Consider the following 19738-nt stretch of genomic DNA (forward strand, 5'->3'; position numbering starts at 1 on the left):
GTGACTTTAAAGATCAATACAGTGGGTGATCAATCAATTAATAAACATAATTCGTTCCAAGACTTTGTTCACTATCCGAATTGCTCGTTAACCGATTATTGATTTACCATAGATTTTTATGGAAATTTGATTAATTCATTCTGGAAACCCCAAAAAATAAATAAAAAATTATATACTTTCTTACTATGTTTATTTACATGTAATAACAAACTAAAAGCAATCTCTCCATTTTTTCATAGATGGCACATCTTTGTTTCTCAGATGTGATTTTTGTTACTCCTTTAGCTGCTCGAGTCTTCTTGATTATATCTTTCTTAGCTAACATTGTGCCTATTGTAGACCTGTTCAAGCCATACTGCCTAGCACCATCAGACATCTGCCCACTCTCTACCTTGGCTATTATCTCTTGCTTTGTTTCTAAGGTGAGCACATTCTTGACATGCCACTCTTTAAGCTTCATAATAATATCAATGTCTTTTTGAAATAAAAAGTTCAAAAAAAGCACTCACAAAAATTCAGTGAACAGAAACCAACTAGCACAAGAAAGAATTATGTAAATGTGAGGCCCGAATAAAATTTGAAATTTTGGTGTTAAACCATTAACAAATAGCCGATGTGACAGTTAAACTCTCACCTTTAGAAAATAGAAACCAATGTAAAACTTAACGAATGCCCAACTGTCTCACAAATACTATAAAAAATTATATGCCAGAAAGGTAAACAATAAGCTGGAATTACAATGGAGAGTTTCAAAGTTCGGAGAAATAATATCTGATTGGTATCGGATTGAGCGTCTCCCATGCTCTGAAAGGTTTCGAATTGTTATCTGGAGACAAGGGAAAACCAATCAGTATTCATTATTTTATGTTGCTTCTTTTTGTGTTTGTTCTGTGAAATGTTCATTGTCCGAACATAAAAATCTTTTGTGAAAGTGTTCGTTATCCAATTTGTTCGCTGTCCAAATTGTTCATTAACAATCACCCATGTATAAAGAAAGTTATATTTATTAATTCAATTGTAATTTTATTTCATTTAATCACAAATAAGTTAAAATATCAACTACATGTAAATTCACTCATTGGCCCACAAAAATTACTGGCATTTTAAACTTTAATGAAAAATATTGTAAAATTGACATAATTTTTTCATGTAAAACTGGACAATCAGGAACCTTTTGCCAATTCTTAACAGTTAAATCCACTCTCCATCAATTGCACTTACGAGTTTCTCCAAATTCTGATTTCTGAATAATCATTTTTTTTCACTTGGGAATGGATTAAAACTTATATCAGGCTCCTGAGTGATTTTGAAATTTCAATTTGGAATTCAATTCAAAAGCTTTGCTTTTCCTATTGCTATTCATCTTACTCCTAATAATAAACAAAAATGACTGAAACGACCTAGATAAAATACTTTTGTTTTTAAACACCAGACGTTGAACATCTGGTAAAAAATGTGAATACATGGTTTGCAAAAACGCAAAAAATCCTTAACTCACAGGTATAGGATGACCTAGGTTTTTGAAGCAGTGAAAAATAAATAAAAACCTCATCTTATATGTGAGTAAATACGGTATATACATACAAATATAGTTTTTCAACAATATGGATAAACAGACTAAGTAATGATAACAATTTTGCCAAGAAAAACTTAATTGAATTAATGAGCTAGTCAGTTAAATAACAATGATTACAGCAATAACTTTATTCAGATAATTATTTTAGGTTTGTCATAATTACTTATTTACTCAATATCACTGATCTATATCAAGCCATTCACACTAAGGTTAAAAGCAATTCATCAATCAACAGGAATGAAGAATATCAACTAATTATTTAAATCAAAAATAGGAATCAGAAGTTATACATTTAATTAATTATAATTCATATATATTTAACATTGCATTTTCTTTGATTTAAAATTAGTTTTTAGAGAAAATTTAGCAAAGTGCTAACTTTGCTCTCATATTTATCAAAATATTTCTACAGTATTATTAAAAATTATTTTTAATGTCTTGTATTAATAAAATGAAAACCATTTTATTAAATAATTTCAATTTTTAATTTTTTTTAATAATTATTGTAAAGCATTTGTTTTCACAAAAACTCAACAATATGAACATCTTGAATTATTCCTATATATTGCAGGTGTTGCATTTTACTTGGTCAGCAGTGTATTTTATCATAAAAAATTTAATATTGTTATCAGATATTTATTCAAATAGTTATTAAAAAATCATCTTACCTAATTTTTTCAACTCTCCTATTAATTCAGTAAATACAGTAATATTTTCTTCGATTTGGAAATTTAAAGTACCAGTACTTGGATAAGATTTTAATAACTCTGCTAACATGGATACCCATTGATCACTATCAACTAATGCAACTTCTAAGATTTCTTCCAACTCTACTTTCCACTATAAAATAGAATCAGCATTAATTATCTTTAATATATACATAAACAATTGAAAGCTATAATTAATAAATGATAATCTCAATACATCAATAATATAAATTATGATTTTTTGAGCTTTAGTGTAAAATAAAATTAAAATACAGCTCTTAGCATTTATAGACTACAGATTAATTTAGAGATTTCATATTCATACTTTGTATTTATTTCTGAAAGTTTGTAATGATTTACAAAGTTTCAGAATTAAATACTTTCTTTACAAGAAAATGAAATATTCCATTACTTGAGTATGTTCAATCTAATCAAAAAGAAATTTAAGCAGAAATGTTAACCATTGTAATAAATTAACCAAAAGAAAACACCAAGATTAATGACATAAAATTAATCATATACAACAATAAAATATAAAATACATAAAGTATATGTTTTGGAATAAAAACTGTTTCCAGTTTACATTGGGATTATAAAATATATCAAAAGTTAGTCATTAAAAGAAGAATTATTCAATATGAATTCTTGTTTTGATACATTGTTTTTTTGTAAAAAAAAATTTTTTGGCACTATCATGAATTAACTATGCAAAGTACACATATCATCTTTGAACTACTGTAATTTCATAAACTTAGATGAACCATAGGTAAAACTATAGATGAACCAAACAAAAATATGTTTACCATGATTTTCTGAATATAACATAAAGATTATTTGTGTTTTAAAGTTAATTTGAAAGCAGGTGCAGTCTATGCATTCTAAAAATTGCATTTTTTGACTGTTGCAAGAATTTTTTGCAACAGTCAAAAAATAAAATAATTAACCTAATAATTTTAATTAAAGACATAAGATAGGAGTGGACTTACAACCACTCAAAATCCAATTGCCCTGCATAGATAAAAGTGTAATGTATCTGTTTCTCACATACCACTATCAAATATCTTAGAAATTAAATCATACTTTAATACTCTTTGCAACACTATTTCATGGATATATTTACATCAAAATAATTACAAAATCAAAACTTGAACATCAATTCACTGAAAACTTTGATTTTATAACAACACCTTCATTCAATTATATTTTGCTTGTCTGTATAGACAACTTGCATGTGACATATTGGAATCTGGAATGTACATGATTGTGCATGTGCATTTTGCTCAGCATCATATTTGTGGCAATTCCATTCCATTATAATGTCACCTAATGACTGACAGAGTGACCAAATTTTAATGTGGAAAGGTGTAAACTTTGAGTGATTCACCTAATGAAAAGATACATTATAAGTAAATTTTAAAACAATGAAACAAATTTGACAATAACAAAGAAAGAAATTACCACACGGCATTTAGAAGTGATGCTGTGCAATGGTCAATAAAACTATCATAGGATGCACATTTTTAGTCAGTACAATGATACAATGACCTAGTACTATAGTTTGTTTTGTACTTAAAGTTCTCTTGCTAGGAAAGGTATGTTCTAAAGTAGTCTTCACCAAAATCTCTGGATCAACCCAAAGACTTGTTACGAAATTGTGAGTTTCAAGTATTTTGTATGCTTTCATGTAGTTAAGAGTTAAAAATTGGCTTATTAAGACAAGGAGTCATCATATTTTATATTTGGCCATGAAATATGATCCTCTAAGAATGAATATGAGTAATCTTCATACAATCAACTTCACCAAACATTACAATTTTACTTTTGTACCAGTTGGCATCTTGACTAGCAAGAGTTGTTAAATAATCCAATAAAAATGCATGTTTTGCCATCTTCCACACTTGGTAAATGTTCAGAGCAAGCCAAACTATATACACCTCCATGAATAGCATGGCACAAATATGGCACAGGAGGTGGAGCAATGATGAATTTGGTCATGTGAGATAACATTCATGCAAGTTCTCTATTGAAATTTTGTCTAGCAACTTTATCATCAGCAATTAAAACAGAAAAAAAATATATATAAAAAAAAAAACTAAATTTGAGATTGATGTCATCATTTTATTACAATTTGATTAAAATGAGATGAAATTTTAAATTATTTTTATCAAAATATATTTTGTGTCCAAAATATTGAAAAAGAAAAACCAACATTAGGAAATACAGTAAACATGTTTAGACAATATTTGCATTACAGTGGACATTGGCTTTAATGATTGGAAGTTGAAAAACAAATTTCAAATTTTTATTGTTTTAATTTGTCGGGCAGAGGGTGCCACCATGTGACCTTCGCCCTCTGACCTCACTTTGCTCCCGGATTCCAATCAGGAAAGACAGCTTTTCACTTTACATTAGTTAACCTTTTGGAGTCAACAGTGCCAATCTTGAATTTGTATCATATCTCAACACTATTGTAAATATTGCATAATCAATCCAAATAAAGTAAATTATTCACCTGGATCAGGTCTCAGTTAATCTTTACCGACAGAACAAAAGAGCGTAAAACTTGTGGTTGTGTTCAATGTGGACATCATGGACAAGATAGGACCCAACATAGACCAATTCTGCCTAGCATTGAAACGTGCTGCATACGAATTTTAGTCACACTGCTAAAAATTCATGTAATAAAGTTTGATATTGCATAAAAAATAAATAAATTTCATCACATAAAATTATAATTCTCATTCTCAAAAGAAGAAAAGTTACCATTTCATTTGTGTAGGTAGAGAGGAAACTTAAGAACATGAAAAATAAATCACCAAGTTTAATTTTTTAAAAAAAATATCTAAAAAAATCAAAATATTAATATCATTAAATTTTTACTATCCTTGAATAAAGATATCTTACAATTACTAGAACTAATGACAAACACCAATGAACCTTTATAATCAAGCAACAAAAGGAAAAATCAAAACAATAAAAACATCAAAGCAAATGCTTTTGACATTAACCAAGGTCTGCTTCAGGTTTAGTAAACCAATGAAATTCCAAAATGGAATGCATAGAACTGAATGTTTTTGAAATGTTATTTTTAGACGTTTGGAACACACAACATGTAAAAAAATTAAAAGGTGAAAAATACATGAATTCAAAATATACTTACCACCAACACATGTGAATAAATAATTTTAGGATATAGCCTAAAGGCAAATAATAAAAGTCTGTGCGTGGTTAAAGTCAAAAGCATTTGTTTTGATGTTTTTATTAGATGTTTTCCTTTTGCTGCTGGATTATAAAGATTCATTGTTGTTTGTTACTATCCTTGAATTATTTGATCTAAAACAAAAGTAAATTTTCAGTTTTACTGTGAAAAAAATAGTAGTACTATTAGTCTAGTTGTCTGTTCATTCCCTTGGATGGATGTTATTCAAAGAAAGGATTTGATTTTATTCAAAAACAAATTGAAGGTTGTCACCCAGACTTGTATGGTTTGTCCTGTTTGCTTTGAGTGATGGTATAAAATGAATAAAACATAAGTCCATTGATTATTTTCTGATAGTAAATATGTCAAGCAGCAATGTTGTAGATGTGTTTGAACTCCTGTGACCTGTCTTCATTGTTTGGAATGTGGGTAAAGACTCTTCTAATCAGGTCTCTGACAGCTGTTATTTTAAATTTGAAGGAATCATGGGAAGATGTTGCAAAGGTTTCCCTCTTTAGTTGGTGATGTTAAGGTCCAAGAAGTGTACCAAAGAAGAACTTTCTTGTTCTTCTGACAGGAATAAGCCATATGGATTGGAATTAATGCCATTGTAAAACTTTTGGAGATTCAGTCTTCAGTACTAGATAATGTCATTGAAATATCTTATAAGGTGTGTTTCAAATTTATACGGACACGAAAAAATTAAAGTGAAACACAAATTTGCTGAATTAAGTGACAAATGTTTTATTAAAAATAATACGGATTTACATGTTTCTACACTGCAAAATAAGAATTTTAATCAAACATTAATATTTTGTCACTGAAAATAATATTTTTGAAAATCTTATACAAAAAAACTGTTACATATTTATCCGGACAGGCATTCATTTTATGACTTAAACAGAATATTGTTTAGTTTCAAGCATTGAAATATGCAAATTAGCTTACATATCTAATTGTAATACAAATTCTTTACGTTGTTCAACGTTCTAAAATGGGTAGAACAAAGAATTTATCTGATTATGAAAAAGGGAAGATTGATGCCTATAAATCACAAGGCAAGTCAATAAGAGAAATTGCAGCATATATAAATCGTCCAAAATCAACTGTTGGTGATTATTTATCAAAAAGACGTGGCAAGGATGTACCAAAATTCAAGACAGGTCCAAAACCCAAGCTTACTCCTCGAGATTGTAGACAAATCATCAAGGTTTGCTCCACAAAACAAACATCAGTAAGAAAAATAAAACAAGAATTAGACTTGCCTTGTAGCAGCACAACAGTGTGGAGAGTTTTAAATAAATCTCCAATGTTAAAATTCAGAAAAAAAGCTGTAATGCCACCACTTTCATTAAAGCACAAAAGTGACAGACTTGATTGGGCACAAAAACACATGACATGGTCCGAAGAATGGATTGAAGTTTTGTTCAGTGATGAAAAAAAATTCAACTTAGATGGTCCAGACGGTTGGAAGTATTATTGGCACGATTTAAGAACCGAAAAACAAATATTTTCAAAACGCCAAATGGGTGGGGGATCAATAATGGTGTGGGGTGCGTTTGGATTCAACGGAACCACAGATTTAGCATTTATAACTCAAAGAATGAATTCAAAGAAGTATCAAGGCATGCTTGAAGATCATTTATTGGAAGCTGGACCAAATATTTGTGGACCAAATTGGATCTTTCAACAAGACAATGCCCCTGTGCATGCCTCTAAATCAACAAAAATGTGGTTTAAACGTAAAAATATTAATCTGATGACATGGCCTGCTAGAAGCCCTGACCTGAATCCGATGGAAAATCTTTGGGGGATGATGGTTCGTACAGTTTATGCCAATGGAAAGCAGTTTTCCACAATTCATGATTTGAAGGCAGCAATTTCAGATGCTTGGGATAAACTTAAGATTGAATTCCTTCAGAATCTAATTGAAACAATGCCTAATCGAGTATTTAATGTAATTAAGTTAAATGGTGGTTACATTGGCCATTAAATTGTAAGAAAACTTTGCAATTTGAAACCTGTCTGGATAAATATGTAACAGTTTTTTTGTATAAGAGTTTCATAAACATTATTTTCAGTGACAAAATGTTAATGTTTGATTAAAATTCTTATTTTGCAATGTGGAAACATGTAAATCCATGTTATTTTTTATAAAACATTTGTCACTTAATGCAGCAAATTTGGATTTCACTTTAATTTTTTCGTGTCCGTATAAATTTGAAACACACCTTATATAGGGCTACATGTTCAAATTGAAGATAGGATGTTATTTTCAAGGCATCAAATTACCAATTTACATAGGATGCCTGAGATGGGACTTTCCATTGGTTTTCTTTTTCCCTTTATGTATACAGTACAGCACTGATTATCCGAATACCGATCAACCAAAACATTGGTTAACCAAAATGGCATTCCAGTCAGCAAATTCAAATTTCTGCTAGTGCTGTGGCATTGCAGCACTTTAGTGTACAGTACTACATTATGTAAGGTATGTATTTGTAAGACGTGTGATACAAATTATATACAGTACAGTTTTGTCTTTAATATATTTTTCATAAATGATCAGTTATCCAAACAACTCCAGTCCCGAATTGTTTTGGATAATCGATGCTCTACTGTATTACCTTTCTTTCAAATCAGGAAGAAGTGTGACAAACAACATCGGCAAGTTCCAGGATGTTGGAGTGATGTTTGCCTGGACCAGTTAAATGCTCGAATAAGTTGCAGAGCTGACAGAAATAGTTCCACTTTTATGAACGGGAACAAAAAATTTGAAGTTACATACTGTGATGTAAGATTCACCATCAAGTTGTAGATGTTTTTAGCATTCCACTAAAAGTTGACCGAATTGTTTATGGTCTGATGGTAGCAGTAAAAATATTTGTGTCCTGCTTATCCATGACTTATGCTCAATTTGGTCTAACAGTCAAACAGTTTGAGTACCACTGGTTAAGATTATCAATAAAAATGGCAAGTTCAACTTCTCAATTAAGAAGACAAAGACTTCATGACAGAAACTTCACCTTCATTGATGAAATGAAAAAAATTACAGAACTGCCAACTGTCAGCAATTTCCATACTTTGCCAGCATTTTTCTAAAGTTAAAATGATTAAATTTAACAAAAGCACTAAATTTGCAAACTATCCAACACCTTATTTTTAACTGTCTACTTAGACATTACTCATTAATAGGACTTTACAAAATGTAAAGTCCTATTAATGAGTAATGTCTAAGTAGACAATTAAAAAGTAAGAACTATAAGGCAATTATAATTATCCAACATCTTATTTGCTGAGAAAAACTTTAATCCTTTAATTCACAAACATTTTTGATCTGTTCCACAAGTCATCCTTAAGTATAATTTATTTATTTATTTATGAAAAGTGGGGAACTCCTGGTATCACTCATAGGTACGACCAGGAGGGGAAAAGAAATGAAGGAAGAAGGAGAAATGCGAAGGATACGGGATGAAAGTGGGGGCAGGAAGAGGGAGGAAGAGGTGGGTTCCCACACACACACACATCACATTTATTTACAAATAAACCAGAGTAAAAAACCTTAAGTATAATACACACATTAACTGTTGTAAATTGAGTATTCTCCAAACAAACACTTTCAAACATTGGAACAAAATTTAGATGAAATTTTAGAATGCATTGTGAATTTAAACTGAATGATCATAGTACCAAAAAACACAACATATATGTAATGTTGTGTTTTTTGTGATATGTTCATTGCCAACATATTGCTGTTTGCACTAGATTTGGTGCTATTTTACTGGTAGGCCTACTAATGCAAAAAAATTGTTGACAGTGTAACTCTCAGTATGAAAAGAAATATATATATTTGGTTGTTCAAAGTTATAATGTTGATCTTCTATTTTAATTACCGGTACCAATGAACATCATTAATTAACCTTTAATTCTGGTAACATAGTGTTTAATACAATACCGAACTAACGCTTTCGACCTTACACAAGATCTGCTTCAGGTTCTTATACAATTGTATTCCAAAAATGGAATACAGTAGAACGTCGATTATCCGAATCAATTGGGGACTGGGGTTGTTCGGAAGATCGATGTTTCAGATAACCGATTATGTACGAAAAAATATATTACTTTATCCCATCTTGACATTTTTCTCCATTGCGTGTCACTTCGCGTTAAATTTTCGTTGATGTTAAGCCTAACAAAGACTATTGTATCGTTAAAAATTATTTTTTTATTTTGTACGAACAAAATAAATATATCGAAAAATATAAAAACAATAAAAAATTATACTTCAGAAGTTAATTTAGTATCAAAAACGTAAAATATTTGAGTAGCCCAAGACATAGCCAAAGATTGCAGCGCCACAGCACTGGCAAAAATTTAAATTTTTTGACTGGAATTCTTTCGGATGATTGACTTTCGGATAATTGACGCTCTACTGTACTTAGAATCCTGAAACTAGTCACATAACACCTAATCTAATTAGAGCCTGAACAACCTAATAATAATAATAATAATAATAATAATAACACACATCACTTCTGGTTGCAAGATCCTGGCACAGACAGATTATTTACATAGACACAATCAAGTAGCAAATACAATACTCCAAGAGCTTGCAATGAAACACAAATTGGTAGACATTCACGAACCATACTACAAGTATATACCACAAATAGTATTGGAAAACAATACGCACAAAATGTACGACAGCCGTAATCACAGGTAAAACAATTTACCACTACAGACCAGACACACTCATTGACAAACATAATAAAATCACATACATTATAGACAGCCATTCCAAACACACACATTGTACAAAACACATGCACTGAAAAAATTAGCAAGTACACAGAACTCGCCCAAGAAATAAGGCATCTGTGGAGGATGGATAGGGTGCTTATTGTACCTGTCGTTCTCTCCTGTACAGGTGATACCACACACACTACACAAAAGCCTGGGAACATTACAATTGAATAGAAATGCATACATCACACTACAGAAGGCCACTATATTGAATACATGCCATATTGTTAGGAAATTCCTGAATATAGACACTGACACTGACACACTTATTTAATTTTAGTTTTGTTTTTGATTGCTATGCCTTGACTCTGGTCCGGCATAGTACACAGCCACCAGTGTAAACTGAGTATAACCCACTAAACCCAACATAATAATAATAAAATTTTCAGAGTCCAATCTTGTGGGTCAATTTCTATATGTGCATCCTTATATTCCAAAAATGGAATTCTAAGAATTCCGTTTTTGGAATACAATTGGTAGACTGGGCCCTGGAAATTTTTGGTGAGTTAGACTGGTGTTGGTTATTGAGAATATTGCAGGATCCAATACTAAATGTGCAAGGTAAATCAATTTTAAGATTTTGTGAGAATTTTGGCTATCTGATTATGAATGATAGAAGTCCATTTGCCTCTAAAGAATGTTATTCTTATGTGAGTTCATTAGGTTGTTTACTTATTGATTTTTTTGTAATTAGATTAGGTGTTATGTCACTAGTTTCAGGTTTAGCAATTTTGAAGAGAAATTAACTAAGAAAGTAGCAAAGCCAAGATCAGTAGACTCCAGGTTATTTTTGGAAGAGTGATTACACTCTAGTGGTAAATCAAAAATATAAACGAGTTAATGTCAAAAATTCAGGGCTATTCAGAGTTGACAGTTGATTTTTTGGTCCAGTTGGTAAGAGATATTTTTCCTGATTGAAATAAAAAATCTAGAGGGTTTGATAAATTTTCTTGATTTCACCTGAAAGGTATAGCAGGATGAGTATTTTAAGAAGAAATTATGCATTGAATGAGATGAGTTGGGAAATGTTTGGAAATTGGATTGTGATGGCTAACTTTGTTAAGGAGAGGAATATCACTCATAATTTATATAGAGCAAATAAGAAATTATTTCTGCAGAGAATGAATAAAGACTTGCTTCTGGAGACAATATGTGATTTTGAGAGTGATTTATTTTTTTCTTAGGACCAGGCATGAGAGCCTGCCAGATCTGGATTGGGTAGAACATTTTGTAAAAGTATTTGGCTTGAAATGTTACAAGCCAGATCTTTTGTTATATATATAAGTTATGTTATAATTGGCAAGGTCTTTTGGATTTTGAGTTTACCTGACACCCCCACCTTTTCACCTTTGCTAAAACACACAAACCTGGTCAACACTTACAACCAGTGATCAATAAAGCCAAGTCTCTGACATTTTTATTAGAACAAGAATGAATCCACCACTTGTTAACCACCACCTTGACTCATATACCTATACTGTCTCTAATTCAATTCATGCACACTTCTCTTCAAACTTGCAAATATTAATTTAAATGGGAATGAATATATTACAGTGTTTGATTTTGTATCCAAGTTCCCCTCCATTTGTTTAGAAACATGTATTTGAATGTTATAAGATTTCTTTCTCAGCACTACCCCTAATGCTCAGATTTTCCATTCCCAGATATTAGAGCTTGCACACATACTGCGCTATTCATCCTTTTTCTTACTTTGATGAACAAACTTACATCCAAAAAAGAGGGATACTGATGGGTGGCCCCATTTCTAGAGATCTTTGTGAACTCATCTTACGACAGTTGGAAAAACGGTCTTTAGTAAACTTCAAACAAAATATCCTTAGTTATATCTGTTATGTGGATGATATTTTGATTATACGGAGAACTAAACCTAATATAGGGAAAGTGTTAAAAGTGTTTTACAGTAACAATACAGATTAACACCAGAATCATATCAGGAAAGCTACACAAAGGTTAATTACTTAGACATCAAGATTCAGATTGCTAATAAAAAGATAAACACTACAATTTACCACAAACCTACATACATTCCCCTCTTTATACCTGCTAACTCAGCCAACTGTGGTCTTTTAAGGTAGCCGCTTTCTGTGCCCTAGTCACAAGAGCATTCTCACTTTGTACTGAGATGTCCTATACTAACATTGAACTAGAACATATTAAACATATTGCTTCCACACATAGGTACAGCCATTTGTTAATCAACAGACTAGCCTCCACACATCAAGCTAACTCATCCACCACTATTACAAATGTTAACAAAGCAGAGGGTAATTGTGTAGTTCTAAGTCAGGGTTGTCCAATTTTTTTTCTTAATGGGCCAAATTAGAAATTTAGGTATATTCAGCGGGCCACAAAGGTAATTTATATAAATATACTCTTTTAAACAGTTCAAAATATGAATATTGAATTTCAATAACAAATATATATAATTACAAAAAATACTGTATGGCTGACAGTAAAAAAAAGAAAGTATACTTGCACAAAATAAAATAAATTCAATGCTATTTTTGACATTACTTTTTTTATAATATTTTTAATATCTGCTTTTATAGTACTAGTCTTAATTCTAAGAATGTTAGTTAAATGGGAATCACTCAAACTATTTCTTTCAACAGCTTTGATGTTTTTCACGTACAAAAAAAAATTATTTACAACAGTATGTACTACCCCACATGCATAACAGTTTTCTAGATAAATTGACAATTTTATCAAATTCATTGAAAGAATGAACTTCTTTATAAAATTCAAGAAGGGAATGTTCTCTATGATATGTTTTCAAAGATTTCCTGCTATGAAGTTCTATGAGTTACAGCTGGTATTTGGCTGGTGCTTCCACATAATTAAATGAAAATTAAATGAAAATTGATCACTTAAACAATTTTAATTCAGTTTTTATTTTCTGAAGTCAGAAAATCTCAATGTTAAATATTTTAACAAAACTTCACATAATTTACTATATTTTTCAAAGTCAATAGGAAATTCTTTTCTTTTTAATAAACTCTAAAAATGCACAATTTCACACAGCAATTTTATCATGACAAATAAGGCAAATAATATTATTACATATTTCAATTACAAAATATTTTTCTGGCCAAAAGATAATGAATTTTCTTTTTTCTTCTGTTATTTTTCTTTTCTTAGTATTAGATGCTGTGATCAAATGCTGGGTTATTAAAAACATAAATTTAAAGTTGATGAAGTAATTATAAATATAATTGGAGGTTGAAAATATTTAAATTATTACATTAGCAAAAGAAATATATAGACAGACTTATGTCTGTATTATATACCTATGATTAGAAAAAAATGCCAAAGTGGAAAGGTTTAATTTATTCTTTACAGAAATAAAGAATAAATTAGACCTTTCCATTTTGGCATTAGGCCTAGCCTCGAGTCACTAAAAATGAATGATACTCTTTTGAAAAGAGGAATTGTGTGTCTTTTTCATCCAAGTGATGAAAAGTATCCATTCTTTATCATTAACAACATCACTTCATTACAAAAATATTTGAAACTGAAACAATCAAAATGACACACCATGTCACCAACATTTTTGATTGGTCAGTTACAAATTATGCACCAATAACGTCATTATGACATCAAAGTGTATCCAGTGAAATGAGAATAATTTTTACAACATACTTTACTAAAATAAATGAAAATGTATCTAAAAAATTGAGGGTCCAGTAGGCTGCATAAAAATACAAAGTGAGCCGGAGTGCGGTATGTGGGCTGTACATCCCTGTTCTAAGCTATGAACTGTCTCTACAACACATTTACAAGATGATTGCCAGAGATTCAAATCTATGTTTAACTTATAGGAGAAAATCCAACTTATTCCAACTTCTACCTAACACAAAAGATAGCACAGATGATGCAAGGGCACCAGGTGTTTACAGTATCCTATTACAAGGTGGATGGTTTAACAGGTAGATCAATATTCATCGGATTCACATATAGATCTCTACAGCCACGTTACACAACCACAAATATGACATAGCAAAGGAGAATTTTAATGCTACTGTTGCCTGTTATGCTGCTAAACTGGGGGTTTCCCCATTGGGCTACACTTATATATAGGGTCTTTGATTGACACAATATACAATTGTTAGAGGCCTTAAAAATTTATAAAGCTGACAATAATGGAAACTGCATCAACACAGATTGTATTCCAGTACCACAAACCATGAAATATTATTTAGACTTCCACAAAATTTAATTTTATTAATAATTTAATTTTTACATTAGACCTTGTAAAAAAATATTGTTTATTTATTTATGATGTAAATTGTGTGTCACTGTCTCATTCGAACATTGTTTTGAAGGTTTAAAAAATTGGAATGTAGCAATGTTTGATTAATAGAACTACTTTTGTATTCTTCCTGATGAGGACCAATAAACTGTGGCTGAAAATGTTCAATTTTATGTGCTGGTGTTTTTCAAATGTGGCTGGAAATTGTATTTAGGTGTTATTTCTTTGAACACTTGTATTCAAAACAGTTTGAGAAAATGTGGAAACTTTTTGCCATTTTTTGTAGATTTGCAATTGGCATTTGATTCTCTGGATAGATATATTTTATGGCAACATTTATGGAGAATTGGTCTAAGTTACAGATTTGTTAATTGTCAAATCCAATTATATACTTCTTTGAAGACCTGCTATACTATTAATGTAAAGAATACAAAACTATTTTTTACACATAAAGATGTTAAACAGGAATGTGTATAAAGGCTAATTTGTGTATTAATCCCTTTGTTGAGGAATTATGTGATTTATAAGTACTGGAATGCAATCTGGAAGGTTGTGATATTACAATTTTTACTTATGCAATGACTTGATAATGTTGGCAGATTCTCCAATTGCATTACAAGAAATTATTAATTTCACTGTAGAGGCTATTCATAATTTATGTCTAAGTATTAATGTTAACAAATCTATGGTCATGGTGTTTCATAATGAAGAAGTTCATGCTAAAAAAGAAAAGTGGTATATTAAGCATAACTTGATCGAAGAAGTAAATGAATATAAATATTTCGGAGTAGTTTTTCAATCAAATTAAAGATTTTCTAAGTTATATTATATTGTTAATAAAGCAAATGTCAGTGTAGAGAAGATTATTCAGGTATGTAAACCTGGCAGACTAACAGTATGGTCAGATAAGATAAAATTATTTAAACATTTTGTTCAATTGTCAGTATTTTATGGTTTAAAGATTTGGGGCTTTTCCTAAACAGAGAGAAAACTACATTCAAGTAAAGTTTATTAAATACTTTTATTCGTTAAAGACATGGATTCCTCCTATATAATCTATTTAGAATTTCAACAGTTCTGTTAAAATTTAATATAATATAAGGTGATCAATCGTTCTCTTTTAGGGAGGACAGTCCTCCATTTGTAAGTTCTGTCCTCCCTCAAAAAGTGTCCTCCTACATGTTCTCCTTTTTGATATTTGAAGACTAATCTGTAAATCTCTATATTTGATCAATGCCGAATTGATCCGTTGCATGTGATGTGATATGATGTGTTTGTATTTAACATGACGATTCATCAAGGCTCTGTAGAGTGTGACAAGATGCAATTATGAGACGCATGCTCTTTGCATGGGAGACCTTGAGAGAGAGAGAACATGCGTGCAAATGGCTTTGTTTACTTCTTATCAAAACATGACATGGTACCTATGCATGTAGTAGAGATTATTATAGTGTATTATTGTCGCAATGAATAAAATGTTTTTTATTTATGATATTTTTTCCTTCAATTTATTAGTGTCCCTTTTCATTGTAAAAAAGTTGGTCACCTTATATAATAAAAAGCTGGTAAATGTCCAGTTAGTGAGTTTACAGTTAAAGAAAAGTTGTATTTACTTTTGCAAAAATTAACCTGGGGTAATCAATTGTTAGCATTGTTGGAAAGTTATGGTTATCGAGGTCATGTATCTTTGTTAAATCCAATAACCATGTCTGATGTGTTGGTAAGAATGGTGGATAATTATTTAACTAATTTTAAAAATAAAGCTTTAGAGTACAAATTTAATAAGTGGTATTCTAATTTAATAATTGATTCAGACAAGCCAACTTTGTGAAACAGTTTAGGGTGGTATTAGCAGTATTGCATATACATTGTAACATGTTAAAAAATATGTCCTCTCTGAGAATGGAAAATTATGAATTTTGTGGTCTAGAAGTTACTTTTGATACTTATCATGTGATGGCTGAATGTAAAGCTTCTGTAAACAAAAAGGATTTTATATTTTAAAAAGAATTCTTGTCAAGATATGACTTTATAAGTTTGTTACATAATAATAAGTGTTAATTATTGTACATTTATATTGTTAATTCTCGTACATTTATATCTGGCAACACTGGTAAAGTTGTTAGTCGTCAGAGTTTCATCTGGTTGAAAAGGTGTAAATAAGTTCTGTTAATTATTAAAGTTAAGTATTAAAAGAATAAAACAAAAGAAAAGGTAATGCTTTATTTTTTGTCTTAACATGGTAGCAGAGCGTGGTTGAAAAGAAAAAACAAGAAGTGAAAAGGGTTAAATAATTTAAGAAAATAAAGAAAGAGCACACGTGGTAATGGCGGTAAGGAACAGTGATATTAATATACCAATATTTACCGGAGCAGATTATAGTAACTGGAAATTACGTATGTTTAAGTTTCTAGAGTTCAAAAAGTGTAAAGATGTAGTAATGAGGGCTAAAATTAAGACCGTTGATGACGAATGGGATGAACGAGATATCCAGGTGACAAATTATATCTATAGCGGAATAACTAACAAACAGCTAGAATACATAAGCGAACTTGATACGGCTTACGAAATTATCCAAAAGTTTGATGAGATGTATCTGAAAAAGTCAACAGCTCTGCAAATTATGTGCCGACATAACCTTGAAAGTATCAAATTGAAAAATTATTCAGATGTATGCTTATTCTTCGACGCGTTTGAAAAGGCTGTGAACGAATTAAAGCAGGCAGGTGCAATGATATCAGAACAAGAAAAATTAAACTACATGTTAAAATCACTACCACAGAAGTATAGTCATATTGGTGATTTAATAGATGTTTTACCAGAAAAAGAGAGAACTGTTGACTATTTGAAAAGCAAAATAAAGTCAAAAAGTGCAGAGGAAAATTCTAATGAAGAGTCAAATGATAGATCAAATGTATTTTGAGCTGAAGCCAGGTCATCATTTCAGAATAAGTTGAAATGTTTCAGCTGTGGAAAACCTGGTCATTTAAAAAGGAATTGTCGTTTTGAAATTGAAAATCGTAGTCAAAGTCGTGGTTTTTCTGTTTATCGAGGACGTGGATTGTTCAATGCCAGAAACTTTCTGAGAGGACAAGGAAATTTTCATCAAAACATACATGAATATCAAGGAAATAGTTTTCAGACTACCATTGCAAATAATACTTATACACAAGTAAAAACGAAAAGTCGAAGAAAGATGAAATAGAATGGTTACTTGATAGTGGTTGCACAGACCATATCATTAACACTGATGAGTATTTTGAAACCTCTGAGACATTGATGAAACCTATATAAGTAAAAGTTGGTGATGGAAGAATATTAGAAGCTACAAAAGTTGGCAATATAAAAACTTGTTTCCCAGTTTATGGACAAAAGCCTGAGGTTACGTTGGAAAATGTCTTTTTTGTAAAAGATATGAAGGCAAACTTGTTGAGTTATTCGAGGATCACAGTTAAACATTCAATTGTTTCAAGAGGAAAATTTTCAAAAATATACAACCCATATGGAAAGGTGATAGCTGTTGCAATCAAAGAGGATAAACTATATAAAATGAAAAGTTATATCAATGAAAGAAAATCACAAGCGAACATGAGTNAATATCATTAAATTTTTACTATCCTTGAATAAAGATATCTTACAATTACTAGAACTAATGACAAACACCAATGAACCTTTATAATCAAGCAACAAAAGGAAAAATCAAAACAATAAAAACATCAAAGCAAATGCTTTTGACCTTAACCAAGGTCTGCTTCAGGTTTAGTAAACCAATGAAATTCCAAAATGGAATGCATAGAACTGAATGTTTTTGAAATGTTATTTTTAGACGTTTGGAACACACAACATGTAAAAAAATTAAAAGGTGAAAAATACATGAATTCAAAATATACTTACCACCAACACATGTGAATAAATAATTTTAGGATATAGCCTAAAGGCAAATAATAAAAGTCTGTGCGTGGTTAAAGTCAAAAGCATTTGTTTTGATGTTTTTATTAGATGTTTTCCTTTTGCTGCTGGATTATAAAGATTCATTGTTGTTTGTTACTATCCTTGAATTATTTGATCTAAAACAAAAGTAAATTTTCAGTTTTACTGTGAAAAAAATAGTAGTACTATTAGTCTAGTTGTCTGTTCATTCCCTTGGATGGATGTTATTCAAAGAGAGGATTTGATTTTATTCAAAAACAAATTGAAGGTTGTCACCCAGACTTGTATGGTTTGTCCTGTTTGCTTTGAGTGATGGTATAAAATGAATAAAACATAAGTCCATTGATTATTTTCTGATAGTAAATATGTCAAGCAGCAATGTTGTAGATGTGTTTGAACTCCTGTGACCTGTCTTCATTGTTTGGAATGTGGGTAAAGACTCTTCTAATCAGGTCTCTGACAGCTGTTATTTTAAATTTGAAGGAATCATGGGAAGATGTTGCAAAGGTTTCCCTCTTTAGTTGGTGATGTTAAGGTCCAAGAAGTGTACCAAAGAAGAACTTTCTTGTTCTTCTGACAGGAATAAGCCATATGGATTGGAATTAATGCCATTGTAAAACTTTTGGAGATTCAGTCTTCAGTACTAGATAATGTCATTGAAATATCTTATAAGGTGTGTTTCAAATTTATACGGACACGAAAAAATTAAAGTGAAACACAAATTTGCTGAATTAAGTGACAAATGTTTTATTAAAAATAATATGGATTTACATGTTTCTACACTGCAAAATAAGAATTTTAATCAAACATTAATATTTTGTCACTGAAAATAATATTTTTAGTCTTCACCAAAATCTCTGGATCAACCCAAAGACTTGTTACGAAATTGTGAGTTTCAAGTATTTTGTATGCTTTCATGAAGTTAAGAGTTAAAAATTGGCTTATTAAGACAAGGAGTCATCATATTTTATATTTGGCCATGAAATATGATCCTCTAAGAATGAATATGAGTAATCTTCATACAATCAACTTCACCAAACATTACAATTTTACTTTTGTACCAGTTGGCATCTTGACTAGCAAGAGTTGTTAAATAATCCAATAAAAATGCATGTTTTGCCATCTTCCACACTTGGTAAATGTTCAGAGCAAGCCAAACTATATACACCTCCATGAATAGCATGGCACAAATATGGCACAGGAGGTGGAGCAATGATGAATTTGGTCATGTGAGATAACATTCATGCAAGTTC

The 19738-nt window shown here is 30.6% G+C and overlaps 1 protein-coding gene across 2 annotated transcripts in view; it reads right to left on the reverse strand.

The window, feature by feature from the left end:
* Positions 1 to 19738, reverse strand: part of LOC111638630 (negative elongation factor A-like) — a 40895-nt gene that overhangs the window by 11766 nt on the left and 9391 nt on the right. For both annotated transcript variants that reach the window (XM_023384379.1, XM_023384378.1), the window contains exon 2: positions 2245 to 2416. In XM_023384379.1, the coding sequence (XP_023240147.1) occupies positions 2245 to 2353 (109 nt within the window). In that variant the 5' untranslated portion in view covers positions 2354 to 2416. The remainder of the gene's footprint in view (positions 1 to 2244; positions 2417 to 19738) is intronic.

This window comes from Centruroides sculpturatus, unplaced genomic scaffold, assembly GCF_000671375.1.
Source record: "Centruroides sculpturatus isolate CEXI.00-Female unplaced genomic scaffold, Cexi_2.0 scaffold1114, whole genome shotgun sequence".
NCBI classification, from domain to species: Eukaryota; Metazoa; Arthropoda; class Arachnida; order Scorpiones; family Buthidae; genus Centruroides; species Centruroides sculpturatus.